Source organism: Macaca fascicularis, chromosome 15 (genome assembly GCF_037993035.2).
Source record: "Macaca fascicularis isolate 582-1 chromosome 15, T2T-MFA8v1.1".
NCBI classification, from domain to species: domain Eukaryota; kingdom Metazoa; phylum Chordata; class Mammalia; order Primates; family Cercopithecidae; genus Macaca; species Macaca fascicularis.
In genome coordinates this window covers 47,749,432-47,770,027 of record NC_088389.1, presented here as the reverse complement: position 1 = coordinate 47,770,027, position 20,596 = coordinate 47,749,432, and the positions used below count along the sequence as shown (strand labels likewise).

The window sequence follows — 20,596 nt, the reverse complement described above, 5'->3', positions numbered from 1 at the left end:
CTTTATCTGATTTGTCAGTCTGTGTCTTTTAATTGGAGCATTTAGCCCATTTACATTTAAGGTTAATACTCTTATGTGTGAATTTGATCCTATCATTTTGATGTTAGCTGGTTATTTTGCTCATTAGTTGATGCAGTTTCTTCCTAGCATCGATAGTCTTTACAATTTGGCATGTTTTTGCAGTGACTGGTAACAGTTGTTCCTTTCCATGTTTAGTGCTTCTTTCAGGAGCTCTTGTAGGGCAGGCCTCATGGTGGCATAATCTCTCAGCATTTGCTGGTCTGTAAAGGATTTTATTTCTCCTTCACTTATGAAGCTTAGTTTGCCTGGATATGAAATTCTGGGTTGAAAATTCTTTTCTTTAAGAATGCTGAATATTGGCCCCTACTCTCTTCTGGCTTGTAGAGTTTCTGCTGAGAGATCCTCTGCTAGTCCGATGGGCTTCCCTTTGTGGGCAACCCGATCTTTCTCTCTGGCTGCCCTTAAGATTTTTTCCTTCATTTCAACTTTGGTGAATCTGACAATTATGTGTTTTGGAGTTGCTCTTTTCGAGGATTATCTTTGTGGCGTTCTCCGTATTTCCTGAATTTGAATTTGGCCTGCCTCACTATGTTGGGGAAGTTCTCCTGGATAATATCCTGCAGAGTGTTTTCCAACTTGGTTTCATTCTCCACATCACTTTCAGGTACACTAATCAGACGTAGATTTGGTCTTTTTACATAGTCCCATATTTCTTGGAGGCTTTGTTTCTTTCTTTTTACCCTTTTTTTTCTCTAAACTTCTCTTCTTGCTTCATTTCATTCATTTGATCTCCAATCATTGATACTCTTTCTTCCAGTTGATCGAATCGGCTACTGAAGCTTGTACATGTGTCACATAGTTCTCATGCCATGGTTTTCAGCTCCATCAAGTCATTTAAGGACTTCTCTACATTGGTTATTCTAGTTAGACATTCGTCTAATCTTTTTTCAAGGTTTTGAACTTCTTTGAGATGGGTTCAAACTTCCTCCTTTAGCTTGGAGAAGTTTGATCGTCTGAAGCCTTCTTCTCTCAACTTGTCAAAGTCATTTTCCTTTCAGCTTTGTTCCGCTGCTGGAGAGGAGCTGCCTTCCTTTGAAGGGGGAAAGTGGCTCTGATTTTTAGAGTTTTCAGCTTTTCTGCTCTGTTTTTTCCCCATCTTTGTTGTTTTATCTACCTTTAGTCTCTGATGTTGGTGACGTACAGATGGGGTTTTCATGTGGATGTCTGTTCTGTTTGTTAGTTTTCCTTCTAACAGTCAGGATCTTCAGCTGCAGGTCTGGAGTTTGCTGGAGGTCCACTCCAGACCCTGTTTGCCTGGGTATCCACAGCAGAGGCAGCAGAACAGCGAATATTGCTGAACAGCAAATGATGCTGCCTGATCGTTCCTCTGGAAGCTTCGTCTCAGAGGTGTACCCGGCTGTGTGAGGTGTCAGTTTGTCCCTACTGGGGGGTGCCTCCCAGTTAGGCTACTTGAGGGTCAGGGACCCACTTGAGGATACAGTCTGTCCATTCTCAGATCTCAAACTCCGTACTGGGAGAACCACTACTCTCTTCAATCTCAGACAGGGACATTTAAGTCTGCAGAGTTTTCTGCTGCCTTTTGTTCAGCTATGCCCTGCCCCCAGAGGTGGAGTCTACAGAGGCAGGCAGACAGGCCTCCTTGAGCTGTGGTGGGCTCCACCCAGTTCGAGCTTCCTGGCCACTTTGTTTACCTACTCAAGTCTCAGCAATGGCGGACACCCCCACCCCACCCCAGCCTCGCTGCCACCTTGCAGTTTGATCTCAGACTGGTGTACTAGCAATGAGTGAGGCTCTGTGGGTGTGGGACCCTCCGAGCCAAGCACGGGATATAATCTCCTGGTGTGCCATTTGCTAAGACTGTTGGAAAAGCACAGTAGTAGGGTGGGAGTGACCCCATTTTCCAGGTGCCGTCTGTCACAGCTTTCTTTGGCTAGGGACGGGAATTTCCTGACCCTTTGCACTTCCTGGGTGAGGCGATGCCTCGCCCTACTTTGGCTCACACTTGGTAGGCTCCACCCACTGTCCTGTACCCACTGTCCAACAAGCCCCAGTGAGATGAACCTGGTACCTCAGTTGGAAATGCAGAAATCACCTGTCTTCTGCGTCGCTCACACTGGGAGCTGTAGACTGGAGCTGTTTCTATTCCACCATCTTGGAACCGTCCTCTTGTGTGTCTTTTTAAAGTTGGTTGGCTTGCTTCATAAAACTTAAGAGCCCGGAAATGTTGCACCCAGCAGCATGTATTTTAAGTGGCTTTACCTGCTGATTCTTGCAACTGGGGACATGTAGCTGCAGTGCAATGTGTTTGCTCTTTTTTGTTTTGATTTGTATAAATTTATGCAGTACAAGTATAATTTTGTAATATGCATAGATTATATGTAGTGGTGGAGCTCAGGGCTTTTAGGGTATCCATTACCTGAATAGCATACACTATACCCATTAAGCAATTTATCATCATCCAGCCCCCTTCCATTCCCCTCCCGAATCTCCCTTGTCTGTCAGTCTACATTCTATGTCCATGGGTGTACATTATTAAGATCCCACTTGTGAGAAAATGTGGTATTTGACTTTCTGTGTCTCAGTTCTTTCAATTAAGATAATGGCCCCTAATTTCATCCATGTTGCTGCAAAAGACATAATTTCATTCTTTTATATGACTGAATAGTATTCCTTGTACATTTTCTTTATCCAATCATTTGCTGATGAACACTTAGGTTGATTCCATATCTCTGCTGTTGTGAATAGTGCTACAATAAATATGAGTGCAGCTATCTTTTTTAAAAATAATGATTTATTTCTCTTTGGGTAGATACCCAGTAGAGGGATTGCTGGATTGAATTGTAGTTCTATTTTTAATTCTTTGAGAACTCTCCATACTGTTTTCTATGGAGGTTGTATTTATTTACATTCTCACCAATGGTATACAAGCATCCCCTTTTCTCGGAATCCTTGCCATCTGTTATTTCTTGTCTTTTTAATAATAACCATTCTGACTGGCTGCTTCTCATTATTTTCAAATTACTCAATTTCTTTCGAGTTCCATCCAAACCTACACTTTCGGCCCAGGTCACCTTGAATGGTGGCTTATAAGATAATTAGGGAAAAAAATGAATGTACCTGGCTTAAGGTCAGAGTTAGGAGAAAATCATGAGTAATTAAATATGATCTTTTCAAAGAAATGAGTGTTGCTGCTGCTATGCTCATTGTTGAGGAAGTATAAGAAAGTGATTCTGATGTAACTTTGCTGGCAAACTTGAGATATTATAAGTGTGTCCACCTCTTTGGACATCTCTTACCTGGAGAACCCATAAAGTACGAGGATATGTTGTAAAAATGTACTGATAATTTTAATAATTGATTTTTTAAAAAATCCCTTAACTTGATTACAAGCAAATATTTTCCTCCTACATATACAAGTGGCTCAAAATTTATCAGTATTTTCTCTTGGTAATAGCTTCTATTTCTATATTAAACTAATCATCATATTGATCTGAACTCTTCACTAGAGACTCCTAAAGTTGTGTTTAAACAAAACTAAACAGAGACAAGATCTTTACATTTATAGAATAGATGCCAATGTACTTGTCAGGTTAATTAGAGTAAATAGAAAAATTATGTACACATATACACATTAATGTGGGACTTTTACTTCAATTAATTTTTATGAAGATGATTACTTTTGTGGATATTAAAACATATTTACAAATATAAAAATGGAAAAGGAAAATGTGGTACACACACACACATACACACAGTGGAATACTATTAAGCCATAAAAGGAAGGAAATCCTGACATTTGCAATAACATGAATGAATCTGAAGGACATTATGCTACACGAAATAAGCCAGACACAGAGAGACACATAATGAATGATTTCACTTATATATGGAATCTAAAATAGTCATACTCACAGAAGTGGAGAATGTAATGGTGGTTGCCAGGGGCTAGAAAGGGGAGGAGTGGGGGAAATGGGTAGATGTTGGTCAAAGGGTTGTAAGTTATAAGATGAACAAGTTTGGAGAATCTAATCTACAGCATGGTGACTATAGTTAACAATACTGTATTGTATACTTAAAATTTGCTAAGAGAATAGATCTTAAATGTCCTCACTACCACCTCACTCCTCCAACAATGGTAACTACGTATGGTGCTGAATATGTTTATGAATTTGATTATGCTAATCATTTCACAATGTATACACGTATCAAATCCATCACATTGTACATTCTTGAATATATATAATTTTTTGTCAATGATACCTCAATAAAGCTGGAAAAAATAAAATAGCCACTCTCACTGACAATGCATACAATTTTCTATTTCATCCCACATTTGCTAGCATTAGTTATTAATATTAAAAATAAATCTCTGCTAATATGAAAAGCAAACGGGTTTCCACTGTTGTTTGAATTTGTGTGCTGTGTTTGTGAGGTGGAATAGTTTCTCACATACATATGAAAAGAAGTTGATTGCATTTCTCTGGTGGGTTGTCTGTGTTCTTGAGCTTTATTAAGTTTTTTTTTCCCCTTTATATGATAAAGGTAGTATAAACATGATTCCTTGGTCTGTCATAAGAAATTTGACAACATTTTGATTATAATTTTTTGAATGACATCCAGAACTCTCAATTTACTTACGCTGTCAACTCGGCTCACCATTCCCACAGTGATTTTACTGGAACGTCTAGGTCTTTAATCCTTCAAATGTTTGAGAAAATTAACTCTAAAGACAATTTTAATGGTTTTCATATCAGTGTTTACTTCACAATCCACCTTGAATTTATTTTTATGTGCTAAGAATTCAAACAAAAGATTTTCAAATTTTTACTAATTGTCTAATACCAGTCACTCAATATTTTTCTCTCTTGCTTTCTAATATTTTATGATAAACATTTGACTGACTATTGAGGCTTCATTTTTTTTGGAAGGTTTTCTTGGTCAGTTACGAGGTTTTTTGTTTGTTTGTTTTTGAGACAAAGTCTTGTCCTGTCACCCAGGCTGGAGTGCAATGGCAAGATCTCGGCTCACTGCAACCTCTGCCTCCTGGGTTCAAGTCATTTTCCTGTCTCAGCCTCCCGAGTAGCTGGGATTACAGGCGTGTGCCACCAAGCCCAGCAAATTTTTTTGTATTTTTAGTAGAGAAGGGGTTTCACCATGTTGGCCAGGCTGGTCTTGAACTCCTGACCTCAAGTGATTCACCTGCCTCAGCTTCCCAAAGTGCCATAATTACAGGCGTGAGCAACTGTGCCTGGCCACTTGTGAGTTTTTAAATAAAATATTTGAATTCATATGTAGAGATTATCACATTGATGCTTTTGTGACTCTTGTTTCAGCATATACTATTTTAATTACTATAGCTTTTTATTATGTGTTAATTTTTAAAAAGATATTTTTCATTGTTTTTCTCTAAAATATTTTAATTTTCCACTTTGCTTTTGTTTGTAATAAACATTAGAATAAACTGGTCATGATCTCCCCAAAAACCCAATATGGCAAATATAATTGGAACTATATGAAGCTTGTAACTTTATTTGGAAAAAAATCACACCTTTAGGACATACAGTTATCTCATCCAAGAAATGGCATGCTTCTCCATGAGCTGAGCATTGATAAATGTTTATAGGTATATTTTTCTAATTTTCTTCCTTGAGACTACATACATTTCTTATTTGTATAATCCATATGTATATATTTGCTGATATTGTGAGTAGAAGATTTTTACTATATTCTGTTTATAATTAATATGCAGGGAAGTCCTTTTTTTTGGTATGTTTATCTGGTTCTCATCGTTTACTGGACTCAGTGCTTCTAATGGATTTTCATGCCTTTGAGTTTTCATTCTACAAGATATATTATTATATCTCCTGCCAAAATGAAACTGTGACAATTTTCTCATTTCTATACTCTTTATTTCATATATTATAGCTCTGGCTAGAACTGAAGAATAATACTCAAGGTGAATGGGAATAGCTATTTTGCTTTGTTTCTGATTTTAAAGTGAGGCATGTAGTGGTTCATAATAAGATTGATTATAATTGAAACATAAACTTCAGTATGCTGGACACTTACTGCTTTTTTAGAAATTTAAGAATGTGCTGAATTTTATCAAATGCCTTTTCCATTTTTATTGCTCTTATGCATTTCATATGGTATTATTGTAAAATACCATCTGCCTGTCAAGTATTTTAAAACATTAAATTTGCTAAATATTACCTAGTGTTAGATGTAGGTCAAAAATGCAGAAACAGAGTAGGAAGTTCATGAGTTCTAGAGTAAATCAGGCTTGGGGTTCATTTGGCTTTGCCATTTATTTTAGATCAGTTATTTGACTTCTCAGAGTTTCACTTTCCTCATCTATAAAATAAAGATAATAATACATATCTCAGTAGAATTGTTGTGAAGATTCAAAGAACTAATCTCTTTAAAACACCTATTGCAGTGTGTAGCATGTATTATTAGTTGTTCAAAAACTAGTTTGAAAGTTAAATTATATGATTTACAGTTCATTTTCATCTTTGTTAGGTTTTTGCATCAGAGTGGTATTTGGTAAGTATCTGGCAAATATTACTCAATGTTTGTCATCTTTTCCAGCTTGTGGGATAGTTTATATAGCATGGTGAATGGCTCCCCCTTCAAAAATTCACTACAAGATATATCTGTATGAAAGATTTTTAAATTTCTTTTTAAAATTTTTGTTTTCCTACACTGGTCTTCTCTACATAGTATGGAAGATTAAAAAATAATATTCTTCAACTATTCTTAGTATCATTACTCTGTGACTCACATTTCTAAATAGTATTATTTCCACACCTCACTTGTATGGTGCTTTACTTCCTTATATTCTCTATATGCCAGGACTACTTTGACTTACTGTGAAGATATGAACCTTTCAGCCTATTCAAAGTAACCCAATACAACCTCCACTTTGAAGGTATACTTATTTAGTAGGTACTTTCAGAACTAAGTGTTGTTTCCAATTGTTTTCTTCGCTTAATTTTTTCTGGTACTATTTTTCTTATTACTCAGATTTGGGGCTGTATTTTCTCTTCTTTTCTTTTTGAAATAGGGTCTCACTTTGTCACCCAGGCTGGAGTGACGTGGTGCGATCTCGGCTCAGTGCAGCCTCGACCTACCAGGTTCAAGCAATCCTCCTGCATCAGCCTCCCCAAGTAGCTGGAACTAGAGGTATGCATCACCATGCCCAGCTCATTTTTGTATTTTTTTTTTTGTATTTATTTTTTTTTAGAGATGGGGTTTCTCCATGGTGCTCAGGCTAGTCTCGAACTACTGAGCTCAAGCTATCTGCCCACCTCAGTCTTCCAAAGTGCTAGGATTGTAGGTGCAAGCCATTGCACCCAGCCTTTTTGACTGTATTTTTATGTTTTTATGATTATAAATGACAAAGGTCAACATGGTTTGGAAGTTAATGGACTATGAGTAAATTTATTGGAAGGCAGACTCATAAGTGTGTAAGACTGGTCAAGAAAGTGAATGTCAAGAGAAAGAAGGAGGAGTCAATGGCTGAGGGATGCCTATGGTAGTGAAGAGAACCACTAGGAGAATCAAAATCTTTTTCATCTTTCTGCATTCCTCCATGGTGCTACAACACACTCCAAGGCCTGTATGGGAGCAGTTTTCCCAGAGGATGGAGGCAAGTTGATTGAGTTTCCTATTTTAAAACAAAATCTAGGGTTTGAGTTTATTTTCTGAAGTCTGGGGAAGTCTTCATCTTGGTACAAGTATTGTGATAGAGGTAGGTGACAGTGAGGACTGAGGGGCAGCTCAGCTTTCTCTTAGGTGGCTGCAATTCTCTTTTGCAGGTGGGACCAGGAGTACAGCTCTGGGGGACGTTTCCCATTTGCCTTTTTCCTTCTCTTTCCCTGTCTTCCCCTTCCTACCTCCTTTCTCCCAAAATAGTGAGTTGTGGCATTACCAGTCCAGGTATCAGCTCTCTGTTAATCTTCCAGTTCTTGCATTTCTTATTCCAGCCATGAGAAAGAAGGCTAGCACTTTCATTGTGAACCAATGTCATTATGCTGTTTCTCCACATCCACGAAGTTAATGCCTACAGCTTTTCAAATGTTGAGAAAAGAATTAGCCAGGCTACCCTAAGTACCAGAACATAATTATGTGGTGGAGAGTACTAGGTCCAACAGTTACTGTCTGATTCAGTGAAAGAAAAAACTTTATTACACATATTGTAAAGAAGATGGAACCAGAATGAAGGGGTCTCCTTTATTGTAAGGGTTCTCCCATGTGGTGCCAGTGGCACAGATGAAAGATCATGAGTCCTCTCTATGAATCCCTTGGCCACCTCATAAAATGGTACTATCCAGCAAAATATTATTTAGTAGCAAAATATATTTTAATTGAAAAATCATTTTAAGTAACTGAATAAAAACGTGTACCAGGAACTTTCCCAATAGACAGCAGAATATGTACATTTTGTGAGGGTAGAGCAGCATCTATTTAATATAATTTTTATATAGAAAATACAGGCATATTTAAAAATGGAAAACATGTAAGAAAGTATGTCACAAGGAATAACAAAATATATCACAAAATTTAAAAAGTAACCCCAAGTAACAAGTTTACTAAACAAGACCCAGCACCATGTTGGACTTTCTTTGCATAAGTTCCAGGATGCCCAGGAACTACCAAGGAGAGATGATCCTGCTTTTGGGAGAGCCAGCTGGTCGTGCAGTGGTTAAAACCCAGTCCTCCTTTTCCTGGAAAAAAAAAAAAAGCAACCAAATAGATTCTAAAGAAGAAATTGAACTGAAGAGCTAACATCTCTTTAGGGGTTGATGAAAACAGGATTGAAAGTCCCAGATACCTGGGCATTATCTGTGATGTTTATAGGGATGGGGGTCATTCTTTGAGATAACTAAGAGGCATGCAGTGCTAACTTATGGAAAGATCTGAGAAGCATCAGACCTGAGTTTTAGTCTTGATTCTGCCACTAGTTTTCTATCTTACAATTCTCTCTTCTGTAAAATGAGAGGTTTGGACATAATGAACTTAAAGGTCTCTTAGTCCACTAAGAATCTATGGTTTTTAGTTATGGTATTTGCTTCGGATCAGTTTTCTGAAGATGTGCACAGAGGTCAGAGGAAACACAATTTCCTTCTGAACCACTGAATTATCTGGGAAAAAGGTCAGGTCAGTCTTATTTATTAGTACAGAAGGTTAAACATTGAGGGATTTAATGGATGCCATAAGGCATTTCTCTACCAGCTGACAATCATGCCAGGAAATTGCTCCATCTGTTAACAAGCCTTTACTGAGCAGTGATTATTGTGCCTGTAGAAGGCACTAGGCATGTGTTTTTGTTTTTTAAAACAAGATCTTACTCTGTTGCCCAGGCTGGAGTGCAGTGGCACAGTCTTGGCTCACTGCAACCTCCGCCTCCTGGGTTCAAGCAATCCTCCCACCTCAGCCTCCTGAGTTAGCTGAGACTACAGGCGTATGCCACCATGCCTGGCTAATTTTTCTGGGTATTTTTTGTAGAGACGGGATCTTCCTATGTTGCTCAGGCTGGTCTTGAACTCCTGGATCCAAGTGATCTGCTTGCCTTGGCTTCCCAAATTGCTGGGATTACAGGTGTGAGCCATCACAGTCGGCCCAGCATACAAACTTTAAGGCACTCAGTCTCATAGGAGAGAAGGAAAAAATTATATGGTAACATTTATTGTTTCTTTCTCAGAAAAGCATTCTCCCCCTCCCACTCTCCTTTCTTCTGGGAATTGCCAGACTCTCTTCCCTTTTACCCAGTTTTTTGACAAAATTACCCTTTATGTTGGTACAACATAATCCAACCTAGGACAGTTCATTGATTCATGCTTGGCCATTGAATCAGTCTGGACCAACCATAGTACACTGGGACAGTGTACTATGTCTCTGGATACCGTATGGTGACATGTAAAAAATTCTGTAAGAAATTTTGTCCTGGCCGGGCATGGTGGCTCATGCCTGTGATCCCAGCATTTTGGGAGGCCAAGGTGGGTAAATCACCCGAGGTCAGGAGTTCGAGACCAGCCTGGCCAACATAGTGAAATCCCATCTCTACTAAAAATACAAAAATTAGCTGGGTGTGGTGGCGCATGCCTGTAGTCCCAGCTACTCAGGAGGCTGAGACAGAATTGCTTGAACCCAGGAGGAGGAGGTTGCAGTAAGCCGAGATTGCACACTGCACTCCAGCCTGGGCATCCGAGTAAGACTCTGTCTTTAAGAAAAAAAAAAAAAAAAGAGAAATTCTGTCCTTCCCTTCCATGTGAACCAAACAGAAGAAAACCACTCTGCAGCAAGACAGAGGATGGAGCAGACCCTGGAAGAGGTGGTAACATGGGAGGTGGAGAGGCACACTTGGCTTTCACGTCCCTAGTCTGGTCCTCCTGATGCTCAACCACTCCTTTGTCTTTGGGTTCCATACAAGGTCCCTCTATTGGGATGATAAATCCTCTTCTTTGCTTAAACTGGTTAGAGTTTTAACAAGGATTACAGTATACGGAGGAGGAACCTGCCTGGTCCTCTGGGTTGCTAGTTAGCCTTCCCTTGAATGTGGGCTACACCTCTCAGCTTAATTTGCCATTATTTTTCTTGGATGCCTACATCAAACTTTTGCATAAAAATCTAGATCTTGTTTTTCTTATTAATGTACAATATTTTCATACAAGCTAATAATTATCCTTTCCTCGATCAAGAAAGAACTCCTATGGACAGGTTTTAAATCACGCAAACTCTCTCTGGACTTCCTCTTCTTTATCTCAAAAATGAAGAGGTTGAAATATAAAATCTAATATTTATAAGAAAGTACTAAATACTTTTTTTGAGTCACTGTTTTGTTTTTTTTCTCTTTTTTTCCTCTTTATTTGGCTCTCATTTTCTTAAATTCAACTCTGCTGTCAGGTAAAGGTATAATCTTGGCAGCGTCTTAATATATTTGTCCATTTCAAATTTGCTGTTTAGGGTTCAGTTTATTTTTTCTCTTTTTGCAGAGATGGCATACACTTGAGATGATGTGAGGAAATTCACTGGCATTACTGTAATTGCTTTTTTTATATTTGCAAGTTGACTTTGACATTCCAATCAAAATAACAAACCAGGAAATGAAAAATAAAAGTTGTTTTCAGTTAACTGAATTTTTCTCACTTTAAGAAATGAATATGAAAATACCCATTTGTTTTTAATGAGTCCTATATGATGGGGGTAAGTGTACATAATACAAATCTAAGTGCAGGGATGTATATTGAAAGTCTTAAAATAGCTGATAATATTTCAACATTGCAACATTGGTGAGGACAATGTTTGAATGTTGAAAATATTTTATCTATGGTATGGCACAATATGGCTGATGATTTTACTGATGTTTAAAAATATATAAATGATCTTTTAACTATTTTTCCCTTTGACTTATTTTTGTGATAGTATTTTTAAACTATAATATGTATCTGGTCAGAAATGAGAAACCAATGAAAAAACATATTTTTACATAATCATTTTGTAGTCAATGAAATGCTACGTATATAAACACTAAAATATAAAACAAAAATATTTTACTTTAAAACAAACATTTCCTATCAATTTAATATGATTTTTATTGTAATGAAGAACTTAAACATCCATTGGGTCATTTTCAATAAAATATATTGTCTATTTATTTTACATCCTTGCATCTGTAGGATGCAATCTTCTGTTCAAGAAGATGATTTATTTATTTATATAGCCCATTTTTTCTTTTTTTTAATTGCAAAAAATGTGGAATGCTTCAAAAATTTGTGTGTCATCCTCTAGCATGGGTCATACTAATCCTCTCTATGAAGTTCCAGTTTTAGTATATGTGCTGCTGAAGTCAGCACAAGACTGCTTAAGTTTGAGACATTCTTGTTTTATTTGTCGATCCTGAACTAATATTTCTTAGCTTTGGTTTTAGTTCAAATTTAGAGAGCATGTCTCAAAATGGATATTTTCACATACAAAATACTTACAGTCAAACTAGATAGAGATAACTTCTGGCTCTTATGACAATTTACTTGAATTTTAGAGTCTTCATGTTACAGGTGAACATTAGTTTTTGGTTATCTTACCTGGAACAGTTATGTCCTGTCCAAGAAGAAAGACAATGACATCGGTTTGGTCTTACACATTTTCCACCGTTTAAGCAGGGAGACTGGCAAACAGCTGGAATAAAAAGCCCACACATTTATTTAATACTTAGCAATCCTGACAATATCCATAAAGGCACATAGGATAAGATTTGCCTCTACTTCCTGCAGCAGCCACTGCTGGTCTTCATATACCGTTAGCATTATCCATTTCTGCTGCTCTGCTTGACCTCACATCCTTATGTGATACTACCTCCCTTTTTCCTTCCAAGCTGGTCAGTTTTCACATTTAAGTCCCAGATTAAGTTCTATATACTTATTGAAGGCTTTGCTGATCACTCCAAGTCCACTGATTTTCCTCTTCTCTAATCTTTTTTTATTTATGCCACCAATCTGACACTTTGAGCATTTTGAAGTATAAATTTTGTTTGTTCAATTAGCTTGTACATTTCTTCCTTTTTTTAAAATTTCTTGCCACTGACTTGAAGCTCAAGACTGTAAATTCCTCAAGGGAGTTAGCATTGAACTCTATGATTGAGTGGGTGATTAAGTCAGATGTCAACTTTTATGACAATAAATTAGGCACAACGATTGTCTAAAATAACAGATGATTCAACATCCCTTTGTGTTTGGCAAGGAGACACATTTCACAGTGTCAGCTTTAACTGGAATTACAGAAACTGGTTAGCCACAGATAAAACCCTGAGAGGACACCGAAAGATTTACTATCTAGGTGCCTTTCTCACAAATCCATAATCTCATAACCAAACTCTTCATCTGCATACCTTTGTTAAAAAACCTGAAGATGCTGAAAATTCATCATGACCTAATACCAGCAAGTGTAACATATCAAAGAGAAAGGAGAACTCCTTGTAGGAAGGAAATAAAATGTCTGTTGGGAGAAAGCTGGAAATAAGAACCATTCCAATCTCTGTAGCACAGAAAGGCAGGCTCTTTCCTGGATGAAAAACTCCTTTTTGGTGAAATATAAGTAAATGTCATTTCTTCAGTCATTCATTCATAAAATATGGAGAAAATGTCTGCTAAGCAAGTAGCAGGCACTCGATAAGCACTGGTCCTTGTCCAGACAGAACAGGAGAGAGGACAAGAAGTAAAATACGCCCTTCCCCTTGGGGAGCTCTCTTGGTAAGATTAAGAGCTGGCCAGCAGAATGCACTTATTAGCAATCTCATGGGAAAGAAAATTAGGAAACAAAACAGGATTAAAACAAGCAAAAATAAAACTCGGTAACTGAAAACAAACTCTTCATAGTTTCTGCTTGCTGATATAAGAACACATTACTCCTTTTCAGGACTATGCTGATTTAGCAGTGCCTGACTGCACTACCAAACTAGTCGTTACTTTTACTTCTTTGTCTAAAAACTTAATCCTCCTTCCCTATCACATCGGTGGTCCCAGTGTTCATTCAGGGCCACCTTTTCATGTCGTGTGTCTTCTGCAGTCTTATTTTTCCCCCCATGAGTATCTTTCAGTGATGACTTATAAATCTCTATCTTCATCTAAATGAATTTTCTGAGAACCTAAACTATCATCCAACTGCCTATCACTCCCCTTGTATGTTTCACGGTCCCCTCAAACTCAGTGTGTCCATACTTAACTCCTTATGGCTTCTCCTGGCTTCTCTATCTCAGTAAATGGCATCATCTTCCACTCCAATGCCCAAGCTGGAAACAGCTTTTACTCTTCCAAGTAGTTTTGATTCTACATGGATTCTACCCCTCACAATAGATCTGTAACCAAGTAGCATTGATTCTTACTCTTTACTGTCTCTCAAATCTGCTCTTTTGTGGTTGTTTCTCCTGACTTCATTAATTCTTGCCAATTCTGTTTTTACAACCCCCTCAACGAATCTCTCTATAGTAAGTCTTGCTTTCTTCCACTTTTCATACTGCTGCCAAAATCAGTTTTCTAAAAGAAAATCTGATCACATGATTCTCCTGCTTAAGATCCTTCAGTGGCTTCTGTTGCTCTCAACGCATAATTCAGCATCTTGCACTTGGCATGCGATGCGTTTCCTGATCTGGTGCTGCCCATCTTTAGAGCTTCATTCCAGCCACTCCCCTGCATTTCCTCTATGGCTTTGGTTATCCTTTGCTGAACACACCTGTGTATTTTGTGATTCATGCTTTTAGCTGCCACGATTTTCTTCTGGTGACTCCTTTTGTTTCTCCTCAGATTCTATGCTTGCGAAACTTTTTCTGAACCTTGACATTTGGTTAGTTTACCCATTTTCACTGTCGTCATAGCCCATTTTATAGATTTTAATTAGCCTCTATCTTAACATATCCTAGTTATCTATTTACAGGCCATTCCGTATCCCTTCCCCTTTCCTAGATTGAAATTCTGGAGAGCAGGAGCCCCTGTTTTATATGCTTATGATATGCTTAGTACTTAGGGGTATAAATAGGATCTATGCTGAGGTAGCTGCTGTAAGATTTGGAAAAACAAAGACCATAGTCAGTGTCATTAAGGAGCATATTCTTATTAGAGAGCTAAGGTGCAAAAGAAAGCCACATAAATCAGATCCATTTATTAGCTTTAAACTGCATGATTATAACTAGTTGTGTAACATTTATAGAAATGGAATGTTAGAAAGTAGATTATTGTGATATTGAACAAGTTTTGAGATCAGAGGAAACTTAGGCAGGACTTGGGGGTTGAGTGAGGCTAGAATAGGTGGAGGAAAGAGGCAGATCATGTGCACATGTCAGGAGACTGGGGAGAACAGGCTGCTTGCAGGGGTAGTGAGAAAACTGTCACTGCAGGGCACAGTGTGTAATGGTAGGATAAGAAGTGAGTTGTGCTTCAGGTGTGCTGAAGCTGGCTTATGCAGTACCTTGGAAGTCAAAAGAATTCAGGGTGGATGTGGAGACTAAAATAGAGAACCATTTTAGGCTCTTAAACCAGGGCAAAGACATGCCAAAGTAGTACACTGATGATGTTCAGTCTGGAGGGACATGGTGACGAGAAGGTCAACTGGGCCATGATCCAGAATCTTTTACTGGCTGGAGACAGTGGTGTGGAGTAGAATGAGGGATGCTGAGCAGGAATGAACAAAAATAGTGATGGTGCTGTAACCTCAGATGAAAGGGAGGGTGAGTCAAGAGTAATTCATTCATTACTTGCACCAGTAAGGTACCCGAATAAAAGCAAAGCTTGTTTATAGATGAGCAGGAGAAACGTGGGTAAATATCAAAGTTGATTTGTTATAAACAAACACTGTATAGACTGCTTTCAGAGTCTCAAATAAGGCCTTCAAATTCAGCCTCAGAACATTTTTCCTTCTCTACCTTCATGAATGGCTCAATTTTGGCTTTAAGTGGGTTGATGACTGCCTGTCTGCTTTTGTCTGTAACGGTACTTTTCAGTCTCATTTTTCTGGTTTACTTATTAATAGTGCCTCTTTTACTCTCAAAAATGTCCTGGTTTAGACGCTAAGTTATATGGTCTTCCCAGTCTTAGGGTTCATGACAAGCTCTGGTGTCAGGAAGCCCTGTCTATACTTTACATGCCATTTACATTTTACTCCACTGAGGAAGTGGTATAAACATTGTTTATAGGCAGAATAGTGGTATGTCAGAATTAATAATAAATATAACAAGTCTTATTTTTTAAATGGTGGCTTAAAATTTTAGGACATTAGAAAGATAGTTTGTCATTTTAAATTGAGTTATTTGATATTTACTAAAAATACCTACTATATTTGGGCACTATGCTAAGCACTGGGGATATAAAGATGATAAAATCCTTGCCCTTAGGTGGTGTATAATCTAGTGGGGGAAGGGATAGATAATCAAGCAAATGAACAGATGTCAAAGTAAGTGGGCCAAATGCTGTATTTGAGGTCCACAAGAGGTGCTAAGAGAATGTTTGTTACGAATCAATCAACTATCATTTGTTACTGTTGTCCATGATAAGAAACCATCTCTTTGATGAGTTTTGTAATTTTTTTCCTTTTTTCTTTAAACTTTTTTTTAACTTATAGGTTCAAGGTCTGTTGTATAAGTACACTTGTGTCACGGGAGTTTGCTGTACAGATTATTTCATCACTCAGGTACTAAGCCTAGTTCCCAATAGTTATTTTTTCTGATCCTCTCCTTCCTCCCACCCTCTACCCTCAAAAGTAGGCTTCAGTGTCTATTGTTCCTCTCTCTGTGTTCATATGTTCTGATCATTTAGCTCCCACCATTTAGCTCCCACTTATAAGTGAGAACGTGTGGTATTTGGTTTTCTGTTCCTGCGTTAGTTTTCTAAGGATGATGGCCTCCAGCTCCATCCATATCCCATGATCTCGTTCTTTTTTATGGCTGCAGGGCTGTTACTAAAAAGTAAAAAGGCTGGATGCAGTGGCTCATGCCTGTAATCTCAACACTTTGGGAGGTCAAGGTGGGTGGATCACTTGAGGTCAGGAGTTCAAGATCAGCCTGGCCAACGTGATTAAACTCTGTCTCTACTAAAAATAGAAAAATTAGCAGGGTGTGACAGAAGGTGCCTGTAATCCCATCTACTTGGGAGGCTGAGGCAGGAGAATCACTTGAACCTGGGAGGTGGAGGTTTCAGTGAGTCAAGATCACGCCACCGCACTCCAGCCTGGGTGACCAGAGTGAAACTCTGTCTCGAAAAACAACAAAACAAAACAAAACAAAACAGATGCTGGCGAGGTTGTGGAGAAAAGGGAACACTTATACACTGTTGGTAAGAGTATAAATTAGTTCAACCATTGAGGAAAGCAGTATGGCGATTCCTCAAAGACCTAAAAACAGAACTACCATTCAACCCAGCAATCCCATTACTGGGTATATACCCAAGGGAATAGAAATCATTCTACCATAAAGACACATGCATGTGTATTGCAGCACCATGCACAATAGCAAAGACATGGAATCAATCTAAATACTCATCAATGGTAGACTGGATAAAGTGATTTTTAAAAAATTTTTAACTTAAATTGTATTTATGTATAACCTTGTTCTTTCTAAAGAGTAAGCATGAATTTAGTAATTTAGCTTCTCAGAGATTAAAATAAATATTCTGAACCTCTGTGTAATGTCTTCTCTATGCTCTGCAAAATGAAGCAGATGACATAAAGAAGACAGATAATTGAGTCGACTTAGATGTTATTCTTTGGCACATGACTGGCAAACGTGTTTAGGCAACCATAAAATTCAGTATTGAGACACCAACTGCGGGATCATCTTGAGGAATTTTTGAGAAACATCAGTACTTTTTCACTTTACCACCACTTCTGAGTCTGAGTCATACTCTTTAATGTCCTCTGGAGTTTCATGGGATTGAGCCACCAAGAAAACAAACCATGAAAGAGGCCTACCTATATGACAGCGAGACCCCGTCCAGCCAGGTGGGCAGTCACACTGGTAAGGGGCCACACAGCGACCTCCGTTCAGACAGGGAAGAATGCAGATTGCTAAAAAAAAAAAAAAAAAAAAAAAAAAAAAAAAAAAGGGAGTGGGGGTTGAAATGGCATTGATCAAAATACACATCTCAGATAGGTTCAAGAGTTCAGAAAACATTTTGCAGGAGTGAAACCTTATATGACTCACTAAATAACTTTCCTGCATGTGCTCTGCTTATTAATGAGTATCACTGGGAAAACACAATCAGGAAAGTAAGCCTGGATTCTTAGCCAGATAAATGACTCTAAGGCCAAATCCTCTTTCAGTGAAGACACTTGGTAATCAGTGTCTGCAAAGTGCTTTGCTTTAACTCTTCACAAAATAAGCAGAACGGTCTCCATTTATTATAGTTTCAAATTTCCATTACAAATTACACAAAATGTTCTAAGAGGATTTGGCTGCCTTGAGGCTCTCTTCCTGTCTTGAACTAAATGTGAGAATGGGAATCAGATGGGCTATAACATAGGGTTGGAGTTTGCAACATTTTGGTAGCAATGGGACAACACACCCTTGATTTCTGAGAAGCTGAAGCCTGATGGTGGCTGAATGATGTGTCCCCTACACTGTCCGTGACTATCATTCTTCCTCCTAGAAACAATTGAAATCTTTAAAGAGGCATAGTCTGTTTAAAAGATGTGAGATTATTGCCTTGCTCCTCAAAATCAAGTTCCCTAACCAATAGTCTTGGCATCACCTAGGAGTTGGTTAGCAACGCAGATGTCAGGTACCAACCCAGATCTGCTGATCTCCCAGATGATCTGTATGCACAGCAAAGCTTGGGAAGCCCTGGTGTAATGAAGGAGGGCAGGCATACGCTCAGTGAGCCAGGCCAGCTAAGCCAGCCAAGCCAGGCCTGTCATGAGGTACCCCAAAGTCAAAGCTTACTAAGTCTTTGGACTCTTGACACAGGAACAGGTTAAGTCCGTGAGCTCTAGGTGAAATGGAATGATTGGGGTGAGCTGGAAGAGAAAAGTGTGATTTCTCCTTTTTTAATCACTTGAGAATACTTGTTTTGGTGAGTTGTTAGCAGCCTAAATTTATTTCCATCATACATTTTCCTTTATAGATTAGTTGAAAAAGTCACACTTAAAACATTTTAGTCTCTTACAAAATTTCTGCCCTTTAGGAAAAACTGGTATAGACCAATGGCCATCACATGAATCACTCTTAATGGTTTACATATACTGCTCCCATTGAAATATGAAACCATTTTATCTTTATATATATTTTAAGATATTGAAATAAAGTGTAGTTGAGATATCTAAAAAATTTAACATCACTATCTATACCTCCCTGGAATTTCAAATTCAAATGTGTTTCTATAAGGATCAAAATTCTATATTAATTTACCAAGTATGGATATAGGAGTGCCAGCTTTCCTTATTTTCTAAATTAGTATAAACCGTTCTTAACAACAAAGAGGAAATGGTGAGCCACAAATATTACCTGCAAAGTACATGTTTTGCAGTGGTGCCCGTTTACACCAACTGTAGCAATGACTGACATAGCACATAGTAGACCCTGAGTTAAGGGAAGAGGATGGCTTGGAGACTTTACAACAAGCACCTTCTCAAGAAGACTTTTGCAAATTTGTGCCAGGGAGCATGTGAAGATGACTTTAGATGGATCTTAATAACAGTATTTTCAAAGTCATGAATATTTTAGATCTTCTGCAACCTATTGACACATATGTGCACTGTTTGGTGTGGACAAGGACTTCTTCCCAACCCTACAAATGAATTCTTCCCAACACTACAACCATTTCCTGGTAACTCCCCTCAGGTGGGAGCATCCATGCAATTTGTCAGGACACAAAATTAAGATCTGAAGAGTAACTCACGTTCTTCACAGAGGCGCCCCATCCAGCCCTCTGGACAGGAACAAGCATTTGGGCGTTGGCAGATGCCCCCATTCTGACATGGGAATCGACAGACAGCTGGAAAAGAAGCAGGATGGGTCACAAATGTAGGGAATTATGGAAGGAGTCAGAAAATAGGATTGCTCCTTTATATTTCATACTATTTCCTTGAGTCAAGTTTTCAGGAAGAGAAACAAAAATCGAATCTCAAGAGGAAATTTCAGTATGTGGAGAAATACAGCATTATATTGGCTGCTATTATTGCAGTTTTCCCTGTAGCTTTATTAAGGTACAACAAATAAAAATTATATATGTTTAAGGTTTACGACCTGATGTTTTGACTTATGTATAGATTGTGAAATAATCACAAGTGAGCTAATTAGCACATTCATCCCCTCACATAGTTATTATTTTCTATCTTCTTTTGTGGTGAGAACACAAGATCTATCATTTCAGCAAATTTTCAGTATACAATACAGTATTGTTAACTACAGTCACATTGCTGGATGTTAGAACTCTAGAACTTATTCATCTTGCATAACTGAAACTTTGATACTTTGACTAACATCTCCCTATCCTTACCGCCCTCCCAGCTCCTGGGAACCACCATCTACTCTCTGCTTCTATGAGGTTGACTATTTTAGATTGCACCTATCAGCAAAATCGGGCGGTGTATGTCATTCTGTGTCTGGCTTATTTTATGTAGCATGATGTCCTCCAGGTTAATCTATGTGTTGTAAATGGCAGGATTTTCTTCTTTTGTAAAGCTGAATAATATTTCACCATGTCTACCTATTTTTATCTACATGTCTATGTAATCTATCTTCTTATCATCATCCTTCTATCAACACATACTTTTTTTTTTTATCCATTTATCTGTCAACAGACATTTATGTTGTTTCAATATCACACACACAACACTCATTCTGACTTTAGAATTTAATTGAAGTCTGGGATATTCCTTTAAGATGTCCCCCCTCAACAACTCTCTCAAAAGGCTCTACATTCTCTTACATCCCATGTATCGATGATCTCACTTCTTATTGTTGCTGTCAGACAATGAATCCTCTTTCTCGTGCGATAGCCCCTGTTTCTTTTGAGGCTCATGCCATTCATCCATTGACTTCCTCAATATTTCTTGCCTCACCAGTTATTAA

General features: G+C 38.1%; 1 protein-coding gene and 1 non-coding gene across 2 annotated transcripts in view; both read right to left on the bottom strand.

Annotated features, from left to right (window-relative positions):
- Positions 1-8,388: 8,388 nt before the first annotated feature.
- SVEP1 (sushi, von Willebrand factor type A, EGF and pentraxin domain containing 1) overlaps positions 8,389-20,596 on the bottom strand; it is a 224,166-nt gene continuing 211,958 nt past the window's right edge. Inside the window, exons 45-48 of the mRNA XM_045373613.3 lie at positions 19,422-19,517; positions 17,497-17,592; positions 12,129-12,222; positions 8,389-8,771 (exon numbers count right to left, since the gene is read on the bottom strand). Coding sequence (XP_045229548.2) covers positions 8,750-8,771; positions 12,129-12,222; positions 17,497-17,592; positions 19,422-19,517 — 308 coding nt within the window. The 3' untranslated portion in view covers positions 8,389-8,749. The remainder of the gene's footprint in view (positions 8,772-12,128; positions 12,223-17,496; positions 17,593-19,421; positions 19,518-20,596) is intronic.
- Positions 11,794-11,900, bottom strand: LOC123569334 (U6 spliceosomal RNA). The gene has a single exon (XR_006692962.1). It is a non-coding gene; the product is annotated as a U6 spliceosomal RNA (small nuclear RNA).